At 36.6% G+C, this 25,126-nt stretch overlaps 2 protein-coding genes across 8 annotated transcripts in view; one reads left to right on the top strand and one right to left on the bottom strand.

Moving 5' to 3' along the window:
* Nucleotides 1–22,956, bottom strand: part of SASS6 (SAS-6 centriolar assembly protein) — a 66,697-nt gene extending 43,741 nt beyond the window's left edge. For both annotated transcript variants that reach the window (XM_055084419.1, XM_055084420.1), the window contains exons 1-7: nt 22,650–22,956; nt 16,697–16,757; nt 14,925–15,004; nt 14,416–14,520; nt 11,346–11,517; nt 10,616–10,681; nt 9,430–9,549 (exon numbers count right to left, since the gene is read on the bottom strand). In XM_055084419.1, coding sequence (XP_054940394.1) covers nt 9,430–9,549; nt 10,616–10,681; nt 11,346–11,517; nt 14,416–14,520; nt 14,925–15,004; nt 16,697–16,757; nt 22,650–22,714 — 669 coding nt within the window. In that variant the 5' untranslated portion in view covers nt 22,715–22,956. The remainder of the gene's footprint in view (nt 1–9,429; nt 9,550–10,615; nt 10,682–11,345; nt 11,518–14,415; nt 14,521–14,924; nt 15,005–16,696; nt 16,758–22,649) is intronic.
* Nucleotides 22,943–25,126, top strand: part of TRMT13 (tRNA methyltransferase 13 homolog) — a 24,181-nt gene continuing 21,997 nt past the window's right edge. For 4 of the 6 annotated variants that reach the window (XM_007122324.4, XM_055084423.1, XM_055084425.1 and 1 more), the window contains exon 1: nt 22,981–23,212. In XM_007122324.4, the coding sequence (XP_007122386.1) occupies nt 23,066–23,212 (147 nt within the window). In that variant the 5' untranslated portion in view covers nt 22,981–23,065. The other 2 variants (XM_007122323.4, XM_028489085.2) reach the window with 2 other exon arrangements.

The raw sequence follows: 25,126 nt of genomic DNA, 5'->3' as shown, positions 1-25,126 counted from the left end.
AAAAGAGTCATGTACCAAATTGTTCATTGCAGCTCTATTTACGATAGCCAGGACATGGAAGCAACCTAAGTGTCCATCGACAGATGAATGGATAAAGAAGATGTGGCACATATATACAATGGAATATTACTCAGCCTTAAAAAGAAATGAAACTGAGTTATTTGTAATGAGGTGGATAGACCTGGAGTCTGTCATACAGAGTGAAGTAAGTGAGAAGGAGAAAAACAAATACTGTATGCTAACACATATATATCATAGCACAGGGAGATCAGCTCTGTGCTCTGTGACCACCTAGAGGGGTGGAATAGGGAGGGTGGGATGGAGGGAGACGTAAGGGGGAAGAGATATGGGAATATATGTATATGTATAACTGATTCACTTTGTTGTAAAGCAGAAACTAACACACCATTGTAAAACAGTTATACTCCAATAAAGATGTTAAAAAAAAAACATACAAACAGGAATTACGAACCTACAGCCTGCAAAAAGGAGACCCCCAAACACAGTAAGTAAAGTAAAATGAGAAGACAGAGAAATACGCAGCAGATGAAGGAGCAAGGTAAAAATGCACAACAAACAAATGAAGAGGAAAGACGCAGTCTACCTGAGAAAGAATTCAGAGTAATGATAGTAAAGATGATCCAAAATCTTGGAAATAGAATGGAGAAAATACAAGAAACGTTTAACAAGGACCTAGAAGAACTAAAGAGCAAGCAAACAATGATGAACAACACAATAAATGAAATTTAAAATTCTCTAGAAGGAATCATATCTGAGTAACTGAGGCAGCAGAACAGATAAGTGACCTGGAAGATAAAATAGTGGAAATAACTACCACAGAGCAGAATAAAGAAAAAAGAATGAAAAGAACTGAGGACGGACTCAGAGACTTCTGATACCAAAACCAGACAAAGATGTCACAAAAAAAGAAAACTACAGGCCAATATCACTGGTGAATACAGATGCAAAAATCCTCAATAAAATACTAGCAAACAGAAGCCAGCAGCACATTAAAAGGATCATACACCATGATCAAGTGGGGTTTATCCCAGCAGCACATTAAAAGGATCATACATCATGATCAATTGGGGTTTATCCCAGGAATCCCCACTTGTTCATACACCATGATGAAGTGGGGATTTATCCCTTCATTATATACAAATCAATCAATGTCATACACCATATTAGCAAATTGAAGGATAAAAACCATATGATAATCTCAATAGATGCAGAAAAAGCTTTCAACAAAATTCAACACCCATTTACAATAAAAATTCTCCAGAAAGTAAGCACAGAGGGAACTTACCTCAACATAATAAGGCCATATATGACAAACCCACAGCCAACATCGTTCTCAATGGTGAAAAACCAAAACCATTTCCACTAAGATCAGGAACAAGACAAGGTTGCCCACTCTCACTGCTATTATTGAACATAGTTTTGGAAGTTTTAGCCACAGCAATAAAAGAAGAAAAAGAAGTAAAAGGAATCCAAATCGGAAAAGAAGTAAAACTGTCACTGTTTGCAGATGACATGATACTAAACACAGAGAATCCTAAAAATGCTACCAGAAAACTACTAGAACTAATCAATAAATTTGGTAAAGAAGCAGGATACAAAATTAATGCACAGAAATCTCTTGCATTCCTACACACTAATGATGAAAAATCTGAAAGAGAAATTAAGGAAACACTCCCATTTACCATTGCAACAAAAAGAATAAAATACCTAGGAATAAACCTACCTAGGGAGACAAAAGACCTGTATGCAGAAAACTATAAGACACTGATGAAAGAAATTAAAGATGATACAAACAGATAGAGAGATACACCATGTTCTTGGATTGGAAGAATCAACATTGTGAAAATGACTGTACTACCCAAAACAATCTACAGATTCAATGCAATCTCTATCAAACTACCACCGGCATTTTTCACAGAATTGGAAAATTAATGCACAGAAATCTCTTGCATTCCTGTACACTAATGATGAAAGATCTGAAAGAGAAATCAAGGAAATACTCCCATTTACCATTGCAACAAAAAAGAATAAAATACCTAGGAATAAACCTACCTAGGGAGACAAAAGACCTGTATGCAGAAAACTATAAGACACTGATGAAAGAAATTAAAGATGATACAAACAGATAGAGAGATACACCATGTTCTTGGATTGGAAGAATCAACATTGTGAAAATGACTGTACTACCCAAAACAATCTACAGATTCAATGCAATCTCTATCAAACTACCACCGGCATTTTTCACAGAATTGGAACAAAAAAATTCACAATTTGTATGGAAACACAGAAGACCCCGAATAGCCAAAGCAATCTGGAGAAAGAAAAGTGGAACTGGAGGAATCAGGCTCCCTGACTTCAGACTATACTACAAAGCTACAGTAATCAAGACAGTATGGTACTGGCACAAAAACTGAAATATAGATCAATGGAACAAGATAGAAAGCCCAGAGATAAACCCACACACATACAGTCACCTTATCTTTGATAAAGGAGGGAAGGATATACAATGCAGAAAAGACAGCCTCTTCAATAAGTAGTACTAGGAAAACTGGACAGCTATATGTAAAAGAATGAAATTAGAACACTCCGTAACACCATACACAAAAATAAACTCAAAATGGATTAAAGACCTAAATGTAAGACCAGAAGCTGTAAAACTCTTATTAGAGGAAAACATAGGCAGAACACTCTATGACATGAATCACAGCAAGATCCTTTTGACCCACCTCCTAGAGAAATGGAAATAAAAACAATAATAAACAAATGGGACCTAATGAAACTTAAAAGCTTTTCCACAACAAAGGAAACCATAAACAAGACGAAAATACAACCCTCAGAATGGGAGAAAATATTTGCAAACAAAGCAACTGACAAAGGATTAATCTCCCAAATATACAAGCAGCTCATGCAGCTCAATATCAAAAAAAACAAACAATGTAATCCAAAAATGGGCAGAAGACCTAAACAGACATTTCTCCAAAGAAGATTCAGAGGTTGCCAACAAACACGTGAAAGGATGCTCAACATCACTAATTATTAGAGAAATGCAAATCAAAACTACAATGAGGTATCACCTCACACCAGTCAGAATGGCCATCATCAAAAAATCTACGAAGAATAAATGCTGGAGAGGGTGTGGAGAAAAGGGAACCCTCCTACACTGTTGGTGGGAATGTAAATTGACAGTCACTATGGAGAACAGTATGGAGGCTCCTTAAAAAACTAAAACTAGAACTACCATATGACCCAGCAATCCCACTACTGGGCATATACCCAGAGAAAACCATAATTCATAGAGTCATGGGGCTTCCCTGGTGGCACAGTGGTTGAGAGTCCGCCTGCCGATGCAGGGGACGGGTTCGTGCCCTGGTCCAGGAAGATCCCACATGCCGTGGAACAGCTAGGCCCATGAGCCATGGCCGCTGAGCCTGTGCATCCGGAGCCTGTGGTCTGCAACAGGAGAGGCCACAACAGTGAGAGGCCCGTGTAACGCAAAAACAAAAACAAAAACAAAAAAACGAAAAGAGTCATGTACCACAATGTTCATTGCAGCACTATTTACAATAGCCAGGACGTGGTAGCAACCTAAGTGTCCAACGACAGATGAATGAATAAAGAAGATGTGGCACATATATATAATGGAATATTACTCAGCCATAAAACGAAATGAAATTGAGTTATTTGTAGTGAGGTGGATGGACCTAGAGTTTGTCATACAGAGTGAAGTAAGTCAGAAAGAGAAAAACAAATACAGTATGCTAACACATATAAATGGAATCTAAAAAACAAAACAAAACAAAAAAGGTTCTGAAGAACCTAGGGGCAGGAAAGGAATAAAGATGCAGACTTAGAGAATGGACTTGAGGACACGGTGAGGGGGAAGGGTAAGCTGAGACGAAGTGAGAGAGAGGCACTGACATATTACACTACCAAATGTAAGATAGATAGCTAGTGGGAAGCACCCACATAACACAGGGAGATCAGCTCGTGCTTTGTGACCACCTAGAGGGGTGGGATAGGGAGGGTGAGAGGGAGATGCAAGAGGGAGGGGATATGGGGATATATGTATATGTATAGCTGATTCACTATGTTATACAGCAGCAACTAATACAACAATGTAAAGCAATTATACTCCAATAAAGATGTTATAAAAGAAAAATTGTCAAAAAAAAAAAAGACATCAGACACAAATGAAAAAAGGCTAATTCTATCAGGTCTTCAAGGCACAGATAATTCTTCATTATTTGAGTGTTCCACAGCATAGAGAAAACCAGAAAATGTTTTCATACCTTTCCTGACGCTAGCATAATTCTAATACCATAGTCTAAAATACATAATTTTAATCAGCAGAGTAAGATAAAAAGAGTGCAGGAAAACAGTAATCTCAGACCAATCTCATGTGTGAATATATATACAAATGTCCTAAATTAAATATCAGCATACTGATTAAACAGGATATTAAAAATCTTTGACTAATTATCCTCTGAATTCAAAAATGGTTCCAGTTTTGGAAATCTATTATCATTATTTTCCTATTAAAGTGAGAAAAATGATTATTTGGTTAAATCCCCAAGTCACTTCATCTGACTTAGCACTCTTTGGAAGCCAGAAAGAAGAAAACTTTTTCAAAAGCAGAGCAAATATCATACCTACTGGAGAGATATTTTACCTATTTACCAAAAAAGATTAACTTACCAAAATTAATTGCATTTCTATACACTGACAATGAAAGATCAGAAAGAGCAATTAAGGAATCAATCCCATTTACCATCTCATCAAAGAATAAAATACCTAGTAATAAATCTACCAAAGGAGGAAAAAGACCTGTACTCTGAAAACTATAAGATGCTGACGAAAGAATCGAAGATGACACAAACAGGTGGAAAGATATACCATGTTCTTGGATTGGAAGAATCAATATTGTCAAAATCACTATACTACCCAAGGCAATCTACAGATTCAGTACAATACCAATCAAATTACCAATGGCATTTTTCATAGAGCTAGAACAAAAAATTTTACAATTTGTATGGAAATACAAAAGACCTCAAACTGCGAAAGCAATCCTGAGAAAGAAAAATGGGGGAGCTTGAAGAATCCAGCTCCCTGACTTCAGTCTATATTATGAAGCTACAGTCATGAAAACACTATGGTACTGGCACAGAAACAGAAATATAGATCAATGGAACAGGACAGAAAGCCCAGAAATAATCCCGCACACCTATGGTCAATTAATCTACAACAAAGGAGGAAAGAATATACAATGGAGAAAAAAAAGACAGACTCTTCAATAAGTGGTGCTGGGAAAATTGGACAGCTACATGTAAAAGAATGAAATTAGAACACTCCCTAACACCATACACAAAAATAAACTCAAAATGCATTAAAGACCTAAATGTAAGACCAGATACTATAAAACTCGTAGAGGAAAACATAGGCAGAACACTCTTTGACATAAATCACAGCAAGATCTTTTTGGATCCACCTCCTACAGTAATGAAAATAAAAACAAAAATAAACAAATGGGACCTAATGAAACTTAAAAGCTTTTGCACAGCAAAGGAAACCACAAACAAAATGAAAAGACAACCCACAGAATGGGAGAAAATATTTGCAAATGAAGCAACCAATAAGGGATTAATCTCCAAAATACACAAACAGCTCATACAACTCAATATCAAAAAACAAACAACCCAGTCAAAAAATGGGCAGACCTAAGTAGACATTTCTCCAAAGAAGACATACAGATGGTCAGAAAGCATATGAAAAGATGCTCAACATCACTAATTATTAGAGAAATGCAAATCAAAACTACAGTGAGGTATCTATCACCTCAGTCCAGTAACAAAATGTCTACAAACAGTAAATGCTGGAGAGGGTGTGGAGAAAAGGGAACCCTCCTACACTGTTGGTGGGAATGTAAACTGGTACAACCACTATGGAGAGTAGTATGGAGGTTCCTTAAAAAACTAAAAATAGAGCTACCATATGACCCAGCAATCCCACTCCTGAGCATATATCTGGAGAAAACTATAATTTGAAAAGATACATGTACCCCAGTATTCATTGCAGCACTATTTACAGTAGCCAAGACATGGAAGCAACCTAAATGTCCATTGATAGAGGAATGGATAAAGAAGATGTGGTACTTATATACAAAGGAATCTTAGCCATAAAAAAGAATGAAATAACGCCATTTGCAGCAACATGGATGGACCTAAAGATTATCATACTAAGTGAAGAAAGTCAGACAAAGACAAATATCACATAATATCACTTATATGTGGAATCTAAAAAAATGATACAAATGAACTTATTTACAAAACGGAAACAGACTCACAGACTTTGAAAACAAACTTATGGTTACCAAAGGGGAAAGGAGGGGGTAAAGATAGATTAGGAGTTTGGGATTTACATACACACTACTATATATAAAACAGATAATCAACAAGGACCTACTGTATAGCACACAGAACTCTACTCAATAATTCTGTAATAACCTATATGGGAAAAGACTCTGAAAAAGAATGGATATACACATATATATATAACTGAAATCACCTTGCTATACACCTGAAACTAACACAATACTGTAAGTCAACTGTACTTCAATATAAAATTAAATTAAAAAAACTGAAACAAGATAAGGATTCCACTATTATTTATCATTTCTCTGCATAAGAAAAAAAAGATATAAATCTTGGAAGAGATAAATTACCATTTTTTATAGTTTACATATCCACCAGAAAAACCTAAGAGAATCTCCAAAACTATCAGAATATGTAAATTAAAATGCAAATTTGTAAATATAACCTAGAATTAATGGGTATGACATTAATACACATTAGCAATAAACACTTAGAAATTATCACAGTAGTGGGGTGTGATAGATGGTCCAATTTATAGAGCAAAAATCTGCAAAATCTCTCGGCAAAAACATTTAACAAGAACTGTAAAAGAAAAAAAGAAAGAAAAGGAGGTAAATAAAGAGTAAACTATAAACCTGTTTTAAACAAATAAGACCTGCATAAATGAAGAGATATTTCTCTACACTGGACAAGAAAATTCCAAGGATATCAGTTCTACCCAATAGTACAGAAACAAGACCAAATAAATAAAGGAATTAAGTATATATTAAAGGTTGCATTTTAAATCACTGGGAAATATGGTATTGGAACAACTCACTGACTATATGCCAAAAACATCCATCTCATACTCCAGAAAAATATACTCCAAACAGATTAAAAAGTTAAATTCAACAAGAAAATTATAGAAGTATTCGAAGAGAATACCAGAGAGTATATTTCATAACCTTGGGGTGGCAAAGGCTTTCCAAACATAAAATGAAGCCTTATACCATAAAGACACAGATTGAAAGACTGGATGACAATCAAATAAAAAGAACTATAGGGACTTCCCTGGAGGTCCAGTGGTTAAGACTCTGCACTTTCAATGCAGGCAGCGCGGGTTCGATCCCTGGTCGGGGAACTAAGATTGTACATGCCGCACGGTGCAGCCCCCTCCAAAAAATAAATAAAATCTTTAAAATAAATAAAATAATTTAAATTTAAGAATATAAAAATTTTAAAAAGAACTATATATGGCAAGAGATACTAATAAATGCAAATGACAGGCTAAAATACAATGTTTGTAATATACATAGTAGGTAAAGGTATAATATCCTTACTTTACACCAGAAGTGAAAAGGCAAGCCATGGACAGAAAATATTCACAGTGCATGTATCTGACAAAGGACTCATGTCCAGAATATACAAAGAACTCCTACAAATCATTAAGAAAAACATGGATTGCACAATTAATAAATGGGCTGAAGACTCAAATGGGCACTTCGCAAGAAAATATCCAAGTAGTCTATATACATATAAAAAAGTGTTCATTATGAGGTACTACCATACACCCACTGAATGGCAGTATGATCTGATATATCCACTTCGGAAAACTGTTTGACAGTTTCTACTAAAGCTAAACATATGCCTACACTAGAACCTAGCCATTCTAATCCTAAATATATACCCAAGGAAAATAAGTACATGTGTTCACAAAAAGACATATACAAGAAAGTTCATAACAGTTTAATAATAGCAAAATGTCAGAAACAATTCAAATGTCTCCCAACAGGAAAACAGATAAGTTACTGCATGTTCATATAATAGAATCCTACACAACAACAAAAAGAAACACACAAGAATATAACTGAATCTCAGAGATATTATGCTGAGTGATGGAAGCCACACACAAATAAGTACATACTGTATGTGTCCATTTATCTAAAGTTCAAGAACAGGCAAAACCTGTTTTGAAGTGATGGGCTTCCTGTGGGAGTATGAAATGGATTGAGAAGGTACACAAGGAAAACCTAAAGGGGTGGTACAATTTTATGAATCTTAATTTGGGTGAAAGTACACATAAACTGTTATCAAGCAGTACCCTTAAAAGCAAACATTTAGTAAGGTGCAAAAAGCAAAAATAGAATTTTATATTAAAGAATAATTTCACATTAAAGAAATTAATATGATATAAAAGATATAAAATACTGTAAATCCACACTACAAAGCAGTAGAAAACGAGAGTCACACAGGGAAAGCAAAAGATATTAAAAGAAATAATCCACGGAAGAAATTAAAATGGCCAAAAGTCATATTAAAAGATACTTACCTTCACTAAAAATCTAAGAAATATACATTAAAATTTAATACTACTATAATACCTATCAGGTAGCAGATATTAAGAAGGTTAACAGTATCAGGAATACGGGGAAGTAAGTATGATCATACACTATCTTTGGGATTCCATTTAGTACATTTTTGGGTGGCGAATTTGCAATATCCATTAATATTTTATATGCGTATATTGCAATCTCACTTCTAGGAATAAAAATGTTCAGGGCAGTATTATTTGCAATAACCGAGATTTGAAGCATTTAAATGTCCATCAGTTAGTAAGCACTTAATAATTTATGTTATGTCCAAGTAATGAATACTACTCAGCCACTTCTGAACTGATAAAAAAAAAAAAAAACGATATCTACGATATCAAGTTAGGCTAAAAAAAATTACAATCAATATATCCAGGAGGACCTCATTAGCTTAGAACAAAACCAAAACTCAGATACGTGTGTACATATCTCCCAATTTGCATATTTCTAAATTTATAAATATAAACAATTATTTATAAATTGTATATTATTTACATATATAAAGTCTGGAAAAACAAATATCAAAATGTTTATAAATTATCTCTGGGTAGTAAGATTTTTAAGGACAGACTTTTAATTTTTATATACTTCTGCACTGTTTGAAAATTTTAAAGCAAGCATGTATTACTTTTATAATTAACAAAATAACGGCAATAACAAAATATTTTTCCAGTTTTTTTTAATATTCATACCTGCAAAGCTTTTTCCTTCTCATTCGTCAGTTCTTGAGAATGCTTATTTGACAATGTTGCTGTGTGTGACGCCCATTCATTCCGTAACTTATCTAATTCTTGGATTTTTTCTGATAGTGTCTGTAGTAGAGTTCAAAATGAAATATTAAAATTCTTGAATATGTTATTAGATTGGAACATGAAAATATTTGCAAAGTATATTAAAGGAGATGGAATCACAGCTTTTTAAGACATACTCAAAGCCTTTTCTTACACAAATTTTTTTGTATTTAAAGAAATCAGGATTAGAATAAAAGCAATTTTAGAGTTAAAATGGTCCACAGTTTAACAATCACTAACCTTTTAGTTAAATCTGGCTCTTCGCCTCTCAATCCTCTCCTCTGGCATTAAGAAAAAAAGAAACCCAGGGTAGACCAAGTCATAAGTAGTACAGATGACCTTAAACAACACAGGTTTGAAATGCACAGGTACACTTACACTCAGATTTTTTTTCAAGAAATACGTACTACAATACTACACAATCTACGGTTAGTTGAATCTGATGATGTGGAACCATAGATACGGAGGGCTGACTATAAACTTATGCAAGAATTTTCAACTGTGCAGGGGGCCGGTGTCCCTAACCCGCGTGTTGTTCAAGGGTCAACTGTAGTTTACTTATACACCTAAAACCTAGTAACACAGGTTCCCAAGATGGGCCATGTGGTGCAGGACAATTTTCTACCTGAAGCCACGCAGCTTATCAGATACTTTGGTCCTCAATTTCAAGGAGTAGCTATGACTGAAATGATGATAAGCCTATCAGAGGAATTAATTCTAAACTTAACGGAAGGAAGGAAGGGAAAGATTTAGAAGACAGGAACTGAAAAGTCATTCAGACAAGAAGAATGAGGTGAATTAAAGAGGAGCAGAACTAACATATGACAGATACGATACATTATTTAATGAAGACTTGGAGAGAATGTGTCATATACTGGGGATAACAGAAATGTTTGGATAGAATAAACGATCAAGAAGAAAAAGCATCAGATTAAGACAACTGGTAGGAAAAGGGTGGCAAAAAGGAGGGGAAATTCAATGGCAGTGTGCTTTGAAAAAAAATACACAAAAGCCTAGATTTGGTTCAAGAAGCAATTCAGAGCCTATGTTTGGATGACTTACAGAGACAAAATGAAATCTGAATTACCTTTTGTGTGAAATTCAGTTGCCTGGTAACGTCATCTAGTGATTGTGTCAATGATAATTTTTCTTCCTATTTATAAAAATAAAATTATGCAGCTTACAATTTAATTTAATCATCTGTAGCTGTGCTACTCAAAGTGCAGCAAAGTAAGCATCAGTACCACCCTGGGAGTTTGTCAGAAATACAGAATCTCAGGCTCCACCTCAAACCTTCTGAGTTAGAATCTGCACAAGCAAGATCCCTAGAAGATTTGCCTAACCCTTAAATCTTGAGATGCACTGATCCATAGTATTTGACTAAAAAGACTTTCTGAAAACTCTTACAAGGCATCCCAATGCTGTTTCCTTGTGCCACATACCTTATATAGTTATAGAGAGCACTTTCTAATCTTCAAGACACTTTCATATATTTTATCTCATTTAAGATAGAGGGTACATATTCCCATACCTATCTACCAGCTGATGAAACCAAGACACCAAGAGTTTAAGTGACTGCTCAAGGTCACAGAAAATTAGTAAAAATCCTGGGACCTAAGTTTCTCAATTCCTGGTCCAGTTCTATCCTGTTGTACCTTGACTAAAACAATAAAGTCAGTACATGCTATAAAAATTTCCTGGACATCTTTAAAAGAACCTTATTCAGAAAACAAAATCTAATAGCAATATAGCTTTTCAGTGGTTTATCAGAGAGCTTTGGGAATTATTTAAAAGATTAACTTAAATTTAAATCTTACCTTGCTACATTTCAAACAGTCTGCTAGAAACTTCTTTATTTCCACATCATTTCCAGGTAACAGTTTTAATGAAAGGTGTGTAAGATGTTTAAAAGGATTTGTCTCTACCACATTCAAAAAAGCAGGTGAGTTATCCAAAATAGCTTCTGGAGAAACTAACTGTAGCAAAAACCTTTGAAAAGAAAGTGTCACATAACACATTTTTGAGACAGTGAAACTCTCCCATTGAATCATGAGCTCTACTGGATCATCAATGATTAAAAGGATCAGGGCTTCCCTGGTGGTGCAGTGGTTGAGAGTCCACCTGCCGATGCAGGGGACACGGGTTTGTGCCCCAGTCCGGGAAGATCCCACATGCTGCGGAGCGGCTGGGCCCGTGAGCCATGGCTGCTGAGCCTGCGCGTCCGGAGCCTGTGCTCCGCGACGGGAGAGGCCACAACAGTGAGAGGCCCGCGTACCGCAAAAAAAAAAAGTATCAGAAAAAGGAGCATATTGGAATCATAGGAGCCAATATGAAAGGACTCCCAATGGTAAAACTGGATTAATTAGTGTAAACAGTAAAATGAAGATTTATCTATTGATTGAAAACAATGAATATACAAATGTCCATGAGTTCACAATGAGAAACAGATGAGGAAAGAGAAAACAAAACACTAAAAACAAAAACAAATCAAAAACCCATTGAAACCACAAGTGACAATACTAAGAATTGAGCATTTATCCTTTCCTGTATGAATTTTCAGAGTAATCAAATAGCTCTAATTGATAAAGGAAAGTTCTTCTTTACAGAAGAATTATATCTAATAAATATAGGAAGAATGATGGAATTGGAAAAGCATAATTTTATAGTTGCTAATGAAATAATTAATTCAAACAAGAATCGTCAATTGATGGAATTTATACATAAAAGGTTTGGGAGCTTTACAAGGAAAGGATCAGGTGTTACACTAAACAAATACAGATATACGTGCACACAAAATCTTATTCTTCCCTTTTTCCAAGTTCATTACAAAGACATATACTTGAACACTAACAACAAAACTATCAAAAAGAGAAACTAAGGAAACAATCTCATTTACAATTGCACCAAAAGGAATAAAATTTCTAGGAATAAACCTGAAGAGGTAAAAGACCTGTATTCAGAAAACTGTAAGACAAGACACTGATGAAAGAAATTGAAGATGATACAAACAGATGGAAAGATATACCATGTTCATGGACGGAAAGAATCAATACTGTTAAAATGACCATACTACCCAAGGCAATCTACAGATTCAATGCAATCCCTATCCAAATACCAAGGGCATTTTTCACATAACTAGAACAAAAAAATTTTTTAATTTATATGGAAACACAAAAGACCCTGAATAGGCAAAACAATCTTGAGAAAGAAGAACACAGCTGGAGGAATCATACTTCCTGACTTCAGATCATATTACAAAGCTACAGTAGTCAAGACAGTAGTACTGGCACCAAAACAGACACATAGATCAATGGAACAGAAGACAGCCCAGAAATAAACCCACACACTTATGGTTAATTAATCTACAACAAAGGAGGCAAGAATATACAATGGGGAAAGACAGTCTCTTCAATAAGTAGTGCTGGAAAAACTGGACAGCTACATGTAAAAGAAGAAAATAGAAAATTCTCTAACACCACATAAAAAAAAAAACTCAGAATGGATTAAAGACCTAAATGTAAGGCCGGAAACCATAAAACTCCTAGAAGAGAACATAGGCAGAACACTTTCTGACATAAATTGTAGCAATATTTTTTTAGATCTATCTTCTAAAAGAAAAGGAAATAAAAACAAAAATAAACAAATGGGACCTAATTTAAAAAGCTTTTGCACAACGTAAGAAAACCATCAACAAAACAAAAAGACAACCCACTGAATGGGAGAAAATATTTGCAAATGTTATGACCAATGAAGGGCTAATATCCAAAATACATAAACAGCTTATATAACTTAATATTGAAAAAACAAACAACCTGACTAAAAAATGGGCACAAGACCTGAACAGACATTTTTTCAAAGACATACCAATGGCCAACAAGAACATGAAAAGATGCTCAACATGGCTAATCATCAGATAAATGCAAATCAAAAACACAAAGAGATATTACCTCACACCTGTCAGAACGGCTATCATCAAAAAGAACACAAATAACAAATGTTGACGAGCATGTGGAGAAAAGGGAACCCTCCTACACTGTTGGTGGGAATGTATATTAGTGCAGCCACTGTGGAAAACAGTAGGGAGGTGTCTCAAAAAACTAAAAACAGAACTACCTTATGACTCAGCAATTCCATTCCTGGGTACATATCCAAATCAAACAAAAACACTAATTCTAAAAGATACACGTACCCCAATGTTCATAGCAGCATTATTTACAATTGCCAAAATATGGAAGCAACCTAAGTGTCTATCAACAGATGAATGGATCAAGAAGATCTATTGTACACAATAGAGTACAAAAAAGAATGAAATTTGTCATTCACAACAACATGGATAGACCTAGAGAGTATTATGCTAAGTGAAATAAGTCAGGAAAGACAAATACTGTATGATATCACTTATATGAGGAATCTTAAAAATACAACAAATGAGCGAATATAACAAAAAAGAAACAAGACACAGATATCGAGAACAAACTAGTGGTTACCAGTAGGTAGAGGGAAGGGGGGAGGGGCAATATAGGGGTAGAGGATTAAGAGGTACAAACTGCTATGTATAAAATAAATAAGCTACAAGGATATATTGCACAACCCAGGGAATATAGCCAATATTTTATATTAACTATAAATGGAATAAAACCTTTAGAAAAAATATATATTTGATGCTGTTCAATATCTCAGGTAACTTTAATGGCTTTGTCAAAACATGAAAATTAAGGGGCAAATATTTCTGATTTTATAAATTTGAGATTTATGAACCTCTCACCACAGCTTTGAAAACAGACAGAGGTACTTATAATACACAGAATATTTTGCCATCAATTTGTCTTACAAAGAAGAGTCTGTCTTGAGGGAAGTTTAATGATATAGTGCTCTCCTGAGACTTACCTTGGAATTTCTTTGGCATGTTCTTCAGTACACTGCTGAAGGAGATCTATGAATTTTTGTGGGAAAGCTGAGAAGTCTATCAGAAGACCTTGCTGGAATTTTAAACTATACAGAAGACAGGAAAAGAAATTTTTTTATAATTTTAATTACTGTATTTAATTACAAATAACATCCTGAAAGACTATTCTTTTACTTACTGAACACCCATTATAATCAAGAATTAAGCTAGGGAACTTTGATTTTTATAGAGTTTATTCAATGGGAGGGAAAAGGTCAATAAATCTAGCTACAGCTCCAAACTTCTGAGCTGTTAAGCAAAATGCTGATAATCTATGAAATATTTATTTTCAAAAACAGCCTGAATAATTATAGTATAAATAGTCCAGTGTTCCCAAAATGCCTAAATGTTTCTAATAGGTATGTGTTTCAAAGAGGATAGTACCGAAACATTCATAAAACTTAAAATCTTATTTATTCCTAGATCAAAGACCAGAAAAATAAATAGTTACCTCTGAAAATCTTCCTCTGATATAACAAGGTTATACAGAAAAAATGGATCAGTATCATCAGTCAGACGGATAACTAAATCCTAAAAGAAAGATTGTTATTTTTAATGTTTTCAGTAGATTTGGCTTTTAGAGTAATTTCTTCCTTCTTGGAAGTGAAATCATCTAGTATTATCAACATATCACTGTTCTAGTTCAGACAGCTCTGTATTCTGGTGCTGCTGGGTTTTCACTGGTCTTTGGAGACTTTAGCATCTTAAATAGGAGTAAATATTCTGCTCCTTGAGAGCCACATGGGGTGGAAGGTGGGAAGGAAAGGGGTCTATAAAAGCTAATTAAATGCTAGGAGTTGAAAGTTGAAGAATATATCATTCTATCAGAGGCTCAAGAAAGTTTAGACCCAGCCCTTGTTACACTATGATACCATAACAAAAGTATTCTTTACCACTGATCATATCATACTCAATTATATTTTCAGTTTCCCTCAAGTTAATTGTCTGGTATTTCCAAAGTGGTAAATACATCAGCAGAAATGACAAACAATCATCTACCCTAAATAAGAAAGGTACATTTGTCTCTCAGGCAGAGGACAGGGGTATCAGGTGACAGGCTGCCAGGGCTTCTTCCTAAGAGCCTATTCTCTCCCACTCTAAGTGGCCACTGATGTGGAACCCCAACTGTTTTCAGTTTCAAATGAAGTGAATACCTTTCATAAAGACCATTTTATCACAGCAGCTAAAGCTGACAGAAAAGTACACAGAAATTATGTATTTCAGAGCACACTGGCACAAGGAAAACAGGACTAGCAAGATGACGGGCTAATAGAGGTTAAGATTAAGTTTCTACTTAGAAATAAAATCTACTTGTGGCTACTGAGGAACTGCTAGGGTCCTAGAAAAATCTAAACCACTTTTATGAGTAGAGCTGGAAAATGAAGAGGTACAGCAGGCATAGGAATAACATGTAAGAAGTATAATATATATAGCAACCTAGGTGTTTGCTTTGCTTCAGAAGGCGCTGTTCTTAAAGCAGCTTCTATTTAAGTATTTCTTGAAATCCACCCCAAGATGCTATAAAAAACTGAAGCTGCTACTAACACCATTAGATCCTTGAATATGTATAGGGAAAGCTATGACACAGAGAAAACAGATGTATTTCTTAGCCCTCCATTCTATATCCTCATTTCTGTTAATGACTCATACTTTTAAATCAGATTAGACTGATGCTCTAAACACCTCTCTTCAAAAGGCAAAAAGATTCAAAAATATCTCCCTGCAGTGCTTCAATTCATTCTGTTCTCACATTTACATGAAATGTCAATTCTACAGGGTAGCAATATATATTCTAGCAACTTAAAAAAGCGTAATGGGGGAATTCCCTGGAGGTCCAGTGGTTAGGACTCTGAGCTTCCACTGCAAGGGGCACGGGCACGGGTTTGATCCCTGGTGGGGTTTGATCCCTGGTCCGGGAACTAAGATCCGGCAAACCACAAGGGGTGGCCAAAAAAAGTGCAATGGGGTAAACCTAAGGAGACTGTTGTCCCAATCCCCAATTCTTGCATGCTTTAGAAATATATGATATAATAATCTCTCAGTTGTTGTCTTAGTAGATTCTACCACCCCAGATCTGCAAGTTATAAAATGGCCCAAAATTAAAAAGCAAGATGATATAACAAAAGATCTCACATTCTTAAAGAACAAAAATAATTATAATGTACAGAATTACCATATCTCAAAAAAAGAAAAATATTTATTTCAAAAGAAATAAATACCAACCTTTCTGTGAACTGGATTAGAAACTGATTGTAGTTCAATGCTCAGTCTAATACTCACTCTCCTGTATGAAAAGATATGCCCAACTATCAGAAACATTCACATAAAATTACTACCATTTGTATAGCTAACATTTTCCATCTTTTTTTTTTTTTTTGCGGTACGCGGGCCTCTCACTGCTGTGGCCTCTCCCGTTGCGGAGCACAGGCTTCGGACGCACAGGCTCATCTGCCATAGTTCACGGGCGCAGCCGCTGCGCAGCATGTGGGATCCTCCCGGACCGGGGCACGAACCCGTGTCCCCTGCATCGGCAGGCGGACTCTCAACCACTGCGCCACCAGGGAAGCCCAACACTTTCCATCTTAAGACACAAGATCCTCCACAGCTTGTCCCTAACTTATGAACAGATGTTTGGAAAGCACGCTGCATTTGAAGTTTAAGTTCCTATTTTTCTACAAGTAAGCAATCAGGTTTTTAACCTGAGGATAAATTTTTCTCTCCTGTAAAAAGAGGTTGTCGTGAGGATTAAATGAGATAAATGATGTGGAATGCCTACTGTTAGCCTGGTATACAACGTTACTGGCCTGATTCTCAAATAACATCTATTGAAAGACAAACCATCAGTTTTACAACAATTTTTCACATTAAAAAATACCACCTGAAATGACCAAATTGATTTATGAGAGATTTCATTTGAAAATTCCAAAGTGTGAATAATATTAAAATATGTTAATGTTTACAACAAAGGAAATAAGAAAACATGTTTGCTTCCCTTATGCATACACACAAAAATTTTTTTTCAGATTCACAAACTACATCTGATCAATAGACTCTCTATGCAATATATCCACAGAAGTACTGTCAACAAGTTTATTATCTATCTAATCCCAGAGTAAATCTAAACCCTAAAGGGAAAAAAACCATAGCTCTACACATTCTATACTGCACCTTAGAAAACCCAGTACTGAACAGAGGCATAGAAATAAAGGTGCTCATAAACATTAATTAAACTGAGCAAAAATGTTTAAATAATTCAGGAAACAAAGGGGAAATGGTGAAAAAACATCTCTGCACAAGTGCTTCTCAAACTATTCTGCTAGAATTAAATAACAATGGTTTTTCCCTGATGTGAAGGGAAAATAAACTAACAAATTGAATTTGTTCAGTTTTAAGTTATTCTTTTAAAGATGTTTTAAACTTTTTCCACATTCTACTACTTCTACAGAAGTACAGACAGAGTAACTGAGTGTTGATGGAAAAACCTGGTAATAGTTGACTAAGGCTAGATTCAATTGTTTAGTTTTTTTAATGCTCTGACTTGTAATTTATATTGGTTAAATACATGTCATTTTAGTTAAATTTCTTATTAAACATATGACTGGATATTAAATCTTAGTTCACATGATGAGGTTACCATAACTTGTATATTATCTAAAAAGGAACAAGCAACACTGGTGAACACCACAAAGATAGGAAGAATTACTTTTAAAACAAGAGAATTTTTTGTTTCTATCTTTCTAGTATCTAAAGCAATGTATGTGAAACAGATTAAACTCCTACTCCAATTCCACTTAAGAGTTCTTGTGGGGGGGGGGGGCGGGGGGGAGGACACGAACCTTTCAATTCCCTAACCTATAAAAAAAAGTGGACTGAGTTAGGTTTGTGAGGGCCTTTTCAGCTCTACAATGGTGGTTGATAACTTTACACTTTTAAAAGTGTGTCATGGGCTTCCCTGGCGGCACAGTGGTTGAGAGTCCGCCTGCCGATGCAGGGGACACGGGTTCGTGCCCTGGTCCGGGAGGATCGCACATGCAGTGGAGTGGCTGGGCCCGTGAGCCATGGCAGCTGAGCCTGTGCATCCGGAGCCTGTGCTCCGCAACGGGAGAGGCCACAACAGTGAGAGGCCCGCGTATCACAAAAAAAAAAAAAAAAAAAAAAAAAAGTGTCATGCTTGATAAATTTGTAAAAAAATTCAAGAAGCATCCATTAAATAAAGTATTCTCTACAAAATACTGGAAGTTTTATTGTTATGATAAATTTCCAATCATATTAATGATTTTGTTGCATATATTCCAAAAGCCTATATGCATTAGATGCTGGGGGGAAAAAGAGGAGAAGAAGCCCATAGATTAAAACTATTGGGGGCTGAAAAAAAAAAAAAAAAAAAAAAGTATTCCCCACGTTTATTTCAAAAACCTCCAGAGAAATATCTCGTAGAAAACCGTGAGCTTTCAGAGGATCTGAAATCACAAATCTTATTTCCTCCACTGTAATGGTTAATGTCATAGGAACAACAGAAAACGAAGTTTAAAAAACAATTTAAAAAATTCTATTTTTCAAAATAAATGTCACATTCTGAACAATGCATAAATCTGCATAACATCCTCCCTGTCAGTTAGATTCAGCAGAACTGGATTCTAGCCCACCGCTGCCACATAGTAGCTGTGACCTTAAACTCTCAATTCAAACAAAAGCTACTCTAAGCCAGGTCCTATGCTGGGTGCTAGGGATACAAACAGAAATAAACATGGTCCAAGTCCTCAAAGTGAGATCAGATTAAATGACTTTACCCTAGTTTTGCTTCTGATTGTATTTTAAAGCTTTAAGAGAGAGAGGAGGGAATGGTTACTAGCCCTTACCGATTCATTCACTACTGAGTGCCTGCTGGACACTTTGCTTATATCGTCTTTTTAACAACAATAATGTTGTCAAGTAAATATTATCTCTGCCTTATAAAGGAAGAAGCTGAGATGCACAGAATTACAAATTTGGTTAAGGTCACACTGCAGAGCCCAAATTAGAACTCAGATTTTTCACCTACACCATGCTAATAAATGATTAAGGACAATTAATTTCAACTTAGGCAACTTTGAAAAGGTCCCTATAGCGAAAGAATTTAAGACAGACCTAGAAAGTTATGAAAGAAAAAGCATTTGAGGTATCAGGAAAAACCAGAGTAAAGGTATAATATTGAGAGAGTATCAGGTACACTCAGAGGATAGCAAGTAGTCCTGTGTGACTACTATATTGGAGAGAGGCGCTTAGGGAAAAAAAAAATGAAAAAGCAGGTTGGTGTCAAACCGTGGGCTCCAAAATTTTGCATCACTTTCCTCCAGACAGAGTTCTCTGAGCACTACCACTGTCTTCAACTGAAGTCCCTTTTTCTCTATGACTTTAATTCATTTACATTACTTCATGCATTAACCATACTTTAATAATAGCTAATGTTACTGAATGCTCATTAAGTTCCAGGCACTGTTCTAAACACTTTATATGTATTAACTTATTTAATACATGCTCATAATAATCCCACAGGCAGGTACTTTTATTTTTATCAATTTAAAGATGAGGCACAGAGAAGTAAGAAAAATTGCACAAAAGCAAGCAGTAAGGGGTAGAATCGGAATTTAAACCCAGACAGGGACTTTCCTGGTGGTCCAGTGGTTAAGAATCCGCCTTCCAATGCAGGGGACCTGGGTTAGATCCCTGGTCAGGGAACTAAGATCCCACATACCGCGGGGCAACGGAGCCCACACGCCACAACTAGAGAGCCCGCATGCTGCAACTATGGAGCCCATGAGCCACAACTGGACAACCCGTGTGCCGCAACAAAGACCCAATGTAGCCAAAAAATAAATTAAAAAAAAAATAAACCCAGACAATGTGGCTCCATAGCCTGAACTCTATTTTTTTAATGTACAAAACAGAGGGATTATATATCCTTTTTTTAAATTGAACTATAGGTAATTTATAATGTTGTGTTAATTTCTGCTGTACAGCAAAGTGATTCAGTGATAAATATATATTGTTTTCATATTCTTTTCCATTATGGTTTATCATGGGATACTGAATATGGTTCCCTGTGCTATACAATAAGACCTTTTTATTTATCAGAGCCTGAACTCTTAACCTATGCTATGCTGCCTCTCAAAGGAAGATATTTTTGTTTCCCCTGTTAAAGTGTGAGTTCCTTGAGGGCTAGAATGAAAATCGTTTTTTTTGCTGTTGCTATTGTTGGAGGAAGGTGGTGAGGAGGAAGGGAGCTTCTCAGCACCTAGGACAGTGCCTGGTACACAGTAGGCATTCATAAATATTTGTTGAGCTGAACTGGCCTTGAATACTTCTAACTAAAGAGTGTGGATTGTTTTTCCTATAAGTCAAGGGTCAGCAAACTTTAGCTGTAAAAGGCCAGATAGTAAATATTTTAGGCTTTGCAGGCTATAAGGGCTGTCACATTTATTCATTTCTGCCCTTATACCACAAAAGCAGCAACAGACAATTCTTAAACAAATAAGAATGGCTAAATTTAATAAAACTTTATTTACAAAAAAAGGTAGTGGGCTATCTGGCCCACAGGCTCTAGTTTTCTGACCCCTGCTATAGGTGATACGAATATACGAAAAGTTTCTAGACAGAAAGACTAAAAAGGCTGAAACTGTGTTTTAAGAAGATAACTATGATGACAATGTAGTGAGATGGAGAAGAGCTAGGAGTTCCAACATTGGGATCAGGAATTATGTCCTCCCTTTCTTTTTCTGTAATCATTCTAGAACACAGCTGTCCAAGAGAGATACAATGGAGCCACAAATATAAGGCACGTATGTAATATTTAATTTTCTAGAAGCCACATTTAAAAATTAAAAGAAACAGATATATCAATTTTAATATTTAATTAACCCTATATATCATTATTGTCACCTTAACACATAACCAATATAAAAACTGAAATATTTTACATTCTGTTTTTCTCCTAGTAAGTCTTCAAAGTCCAACGTGCATCTTACTCTTATGCACATCAGTTCAGCTTAGCTCCATTTCAAACGTCCAACAACCACAGTGGCTCCCATACTGGGCAGCACAAAAGAATGACCAACTAACCTACAGATCTGCATTTACAGCTGCTGGTCTTGGTACCATCTCCTTGCCTGGCCTGCCAATTGATTCTGAATAGAATTCTGCACTATATACTACTTTCACATTACTGGCAGCTCAATATAGCAGTGTCTTCGTTTTTTACGTCACATTTCCACACCATTTAGTCTTCACACACATTTTCACACGTGATCCTCCTAACAACCAACCATGTAGGTAGGCCTGTTATATCAGTTTTACCTAGGAGGAAACTTACAGTTCAGAGAAGTTAAGAGACAGCTGACACTCAGCGGTGGAACTGAGACAAAATTGAAATCTCCTGACTTCCAGCCAGATCTCTCTATTTAAGCCTCAACAGCACCACCTCTTTAGTCAGTTGTAATTTCGCATTTACCTGTGAGACTGGCCTGTATTTCCTCCCCCACTGGACTGTGAACTCCACGAACACAAGGACTTTTTCCTGACCATTGTATCCCCAGGGCCCAGCAAGGCGTTTTGCAAGTATGCAGTATTTGTTGAATGAAAAAATGAATGGATGAACTTGTAGTTTTCCCCAACTGTCTTTAGTCTATTAAACGTAATCTATTTTTAGTAACTAATGTGAAAAAAAGGCAATATACCATAAAGTTGAATTTTTTTAAGTCGAAGCTTAAATTTACTTCCAATATAATTCAAAGAAGAGAGGAAAAAAAAAAAAAAAAGACTGGGAGCCAAGGCCTGAGTTCTAGTGCCCGCCCTGCTGTAAACTCGTCAGCCCTCGAGTAAATGAAGTTCTCTGGGCCAGAGTTCTTACCTGTCAAAAAGAGAGAAAGGGACTATACTGCCCACGAGAATGTTCAGCGATACGATTATTTTTTTTAACTTGATGCAGGTCAGCGTCCCATTCCTCACACCCTTCCCTCCTCAGCAACGGCGGACTTGGTGAGAGGTAGCCACTAGGTCCCAGCTAGGTCTCCCTCCACGTCCCGGGGACTCCTGCCGGACACCCAGCTGCAGGCCGGGGCCCAGTGGCTGGAGCCGCCATCTTTCCCCCTTGGCCCGACCCCAACCGCCATCCGCGGGCACGGGGTAACGCGGACCTCACCTCTCCTCGCAGTCTTTGCATTTCACTTGCAACGGGACGAGGTGCTGGAACAGAACCTGGCTCATGCTGAACCGCTTCCCCGGCCGGTGTGCTGGAAACTCCAACAAACCCGGTCCGCAGCACTAGCCTAAAAGACGTCCGGGTCCTGTTAAAAGTTTGAGTTTGGCGCTCGGCTTCCGCGGAGGAGGCGGGGAAAGAATAAAACAGAGGAGCTAGGCGGAAACTTTTGGACCTCGCCAGCCACCATCAGCTTCTTCCGGTTTTTTTCGGCGGATGGGGCGGTAGTTCCGGGTATTATCCTGCGTGGCTGGACCCGAGGCAGACATATTTGTTAAGGGAAGGAGACCCGAGAGAACCTGACAACTTTTCCTGTCTTCACCCGATCAATGCTTGCCACCCAAAGTGAGCCCTGAATTATGGCGGCTTCTGCGCCAACGCCGCATGGAACTGGCTTTCCAACAGAGGGGCGATGTGGCTACTATGTGGAAAAGAAGAAGCGCTTCTGCAGGATGGTGGTGGCAGCAGGAAAAAGGTTCTGTGGTGAACACGCTGGAGCCGCGGAGGTCTGGTATCGCCTTACCCTCTCGAGAGTCGGAAATAAGTTTCCTGGTCCGGCACCTCCCCTCTGACAGATTTCTGCTTCAGTCCCCTGGATTTTCCAGCTTTTCCTGTGATAAACGCAGTCCTGGCCTCCCTAGGGAGAGATGATGAGCCGTAGTGAAGTGCAGTGTTTTCTTGTACTAAGTAAAGCGCCAGCAGTGACCCGTTTATCTTGATACCAGCTCATGGTAATGCTAGATTTTAGTTTTACGGCAGACTACCGCTTCTTGCCCTCCGCTCACTCTCCGCCTTCCTGATGGGAAATGGTGGTTTAGAAAGAAGAGTGATCAAAGAAGCATCCCAAGGTTTCACTAATTGTGTTTTCATTGTTCCGTGAATGATAATAACTTCTTGTCAATGCGGTTGAGAGAAACTTTTTAAATTTTTTATTTAGACGTACAGTCTTTTGAAAGCAACTAATAACTACTTTTCTGAAAAGGGGAAGGAAAGATTTAAAAACATGTAAGAATTGACTCTCCTTTTAAAATTGAGAACAGAAAGTGTACAGTTTTGTTCAATTATGATTGTATTGTCAAACAACATATAATTTTATGTGTGTTTCTTTAGGATATATATGATAGGAAATTTAAAAAACAAGAACAGTAAAATGCTAATAGAAAAAGCATGTTTAATAGATTTTAGAAAGATTAAACCAAAGAGACACGCATCTGATTTTATGCCTTCTGAATGTCCAGTATTATTTACATTACTTTTCTTTGTTAGATGGTTTATCCTTCTAGGCAATATCCAGTACAGATCAGCCCCCAGAACCCTTTCATCTCCTACTGTCCCTCATAGCTATAGCTCTAGTTCATATTTTGATTTGGCTAATATTTTCCTAGGGTGAAGTGTACTGAAACAAGCTTATTCTTGTTTTGGAATGTGGGTGACCTGTGACTTATGGGAACTCTTTGAAGTACACTCTCTGTGTTGGCTGGTTTTGAGAACACCAGCAAATATCCCCTGATTGAAAAATGAACTTTCTGATAGGAGGAGGATTTTGTTCTCACTCTAAGACCTTACACTTCACCTTAATCAGACACCCACTGCAGACGGTGACAGTGGTAGAGTATGAATAGATCCTTACAGGGTGATCCATATTCCTGGAGAGGAATGACATCATGTTATTAATCCCTTCAAAAAAGACTGCAAAACACTAAGTGGAAACACTTTCCATGACTATGATTTGGTTTTCAATTTTGGGCATCCTACTGAATCTGTAATTTATGTTATAATTGGGTGTATTGTTTCCGTCTTTTTTTTCCTTAAGTGTCAAATATGGCTGAGATCACTTGTACTCATTTTTACCCAGTGGTTCTTAAATGGGGGTGATTTAGCACCCTCAGACAATGTTTGAAGACATATTGGTTGTCACAACTGAAGAGTGTTTCTTGCTTCTAGTGGAGAGAGGCCAGAGATTCTGCTAAACATCCTGCAATGGACAGGACGAAAAAGAATTATCCAACCTGAAATATCAGTAGTGCCAAGGTTGAGAAGCCCTGTTTGTAAACCCAAATAATAAATTTTAAAAGTGCTTTTTTCCCCTACTCTATCGTTAAGCTTTGGGAGGTTAGTATAGAGTCTTCTCTTTCATGGAGGTTAGACTTTCAAGTCAGCAAATAGGGAAGAATAATGTACTATATTTCAAAAGATACTGAAAAGTCTCTTAGCATGTTCATGAAATTCAGTGTACATAGTTTCATGGATATGCTGGGAGGCAGATCAGAACTGAAATAAACTGAAAAATGAATTGTTAATACTAATCGTGAACACTTAGCGTTTACTGTATGAACAGCACCATGCTAAGCAGTTTTTTGTTTGTTTGTTTGTTTTTTTTTTGGTGGTATGCGGGCCTCCCTCTGCTGTGGCCTCTCCCG

This window comes from Physeter macrocephalus, chromosome 4, assembly GCF_002837175.3.
Source record: "Physeter macrocephalus isolate SW-GA chromosome 4, ASM283717v5, whole genome shotgun sequence".
Classification (NCBI taxonomy): Eukaryota; Metazoa; Chordata; class Mammalia; order Artiodactyla; family Physeteridae; genus Physeter; species Physeter macrocephalus.
The sequence above is the reverse complement of the archived record's forward strand: the minus strand, read 5'-3'. Positions and strand labels throughout refer to the sequence as shown.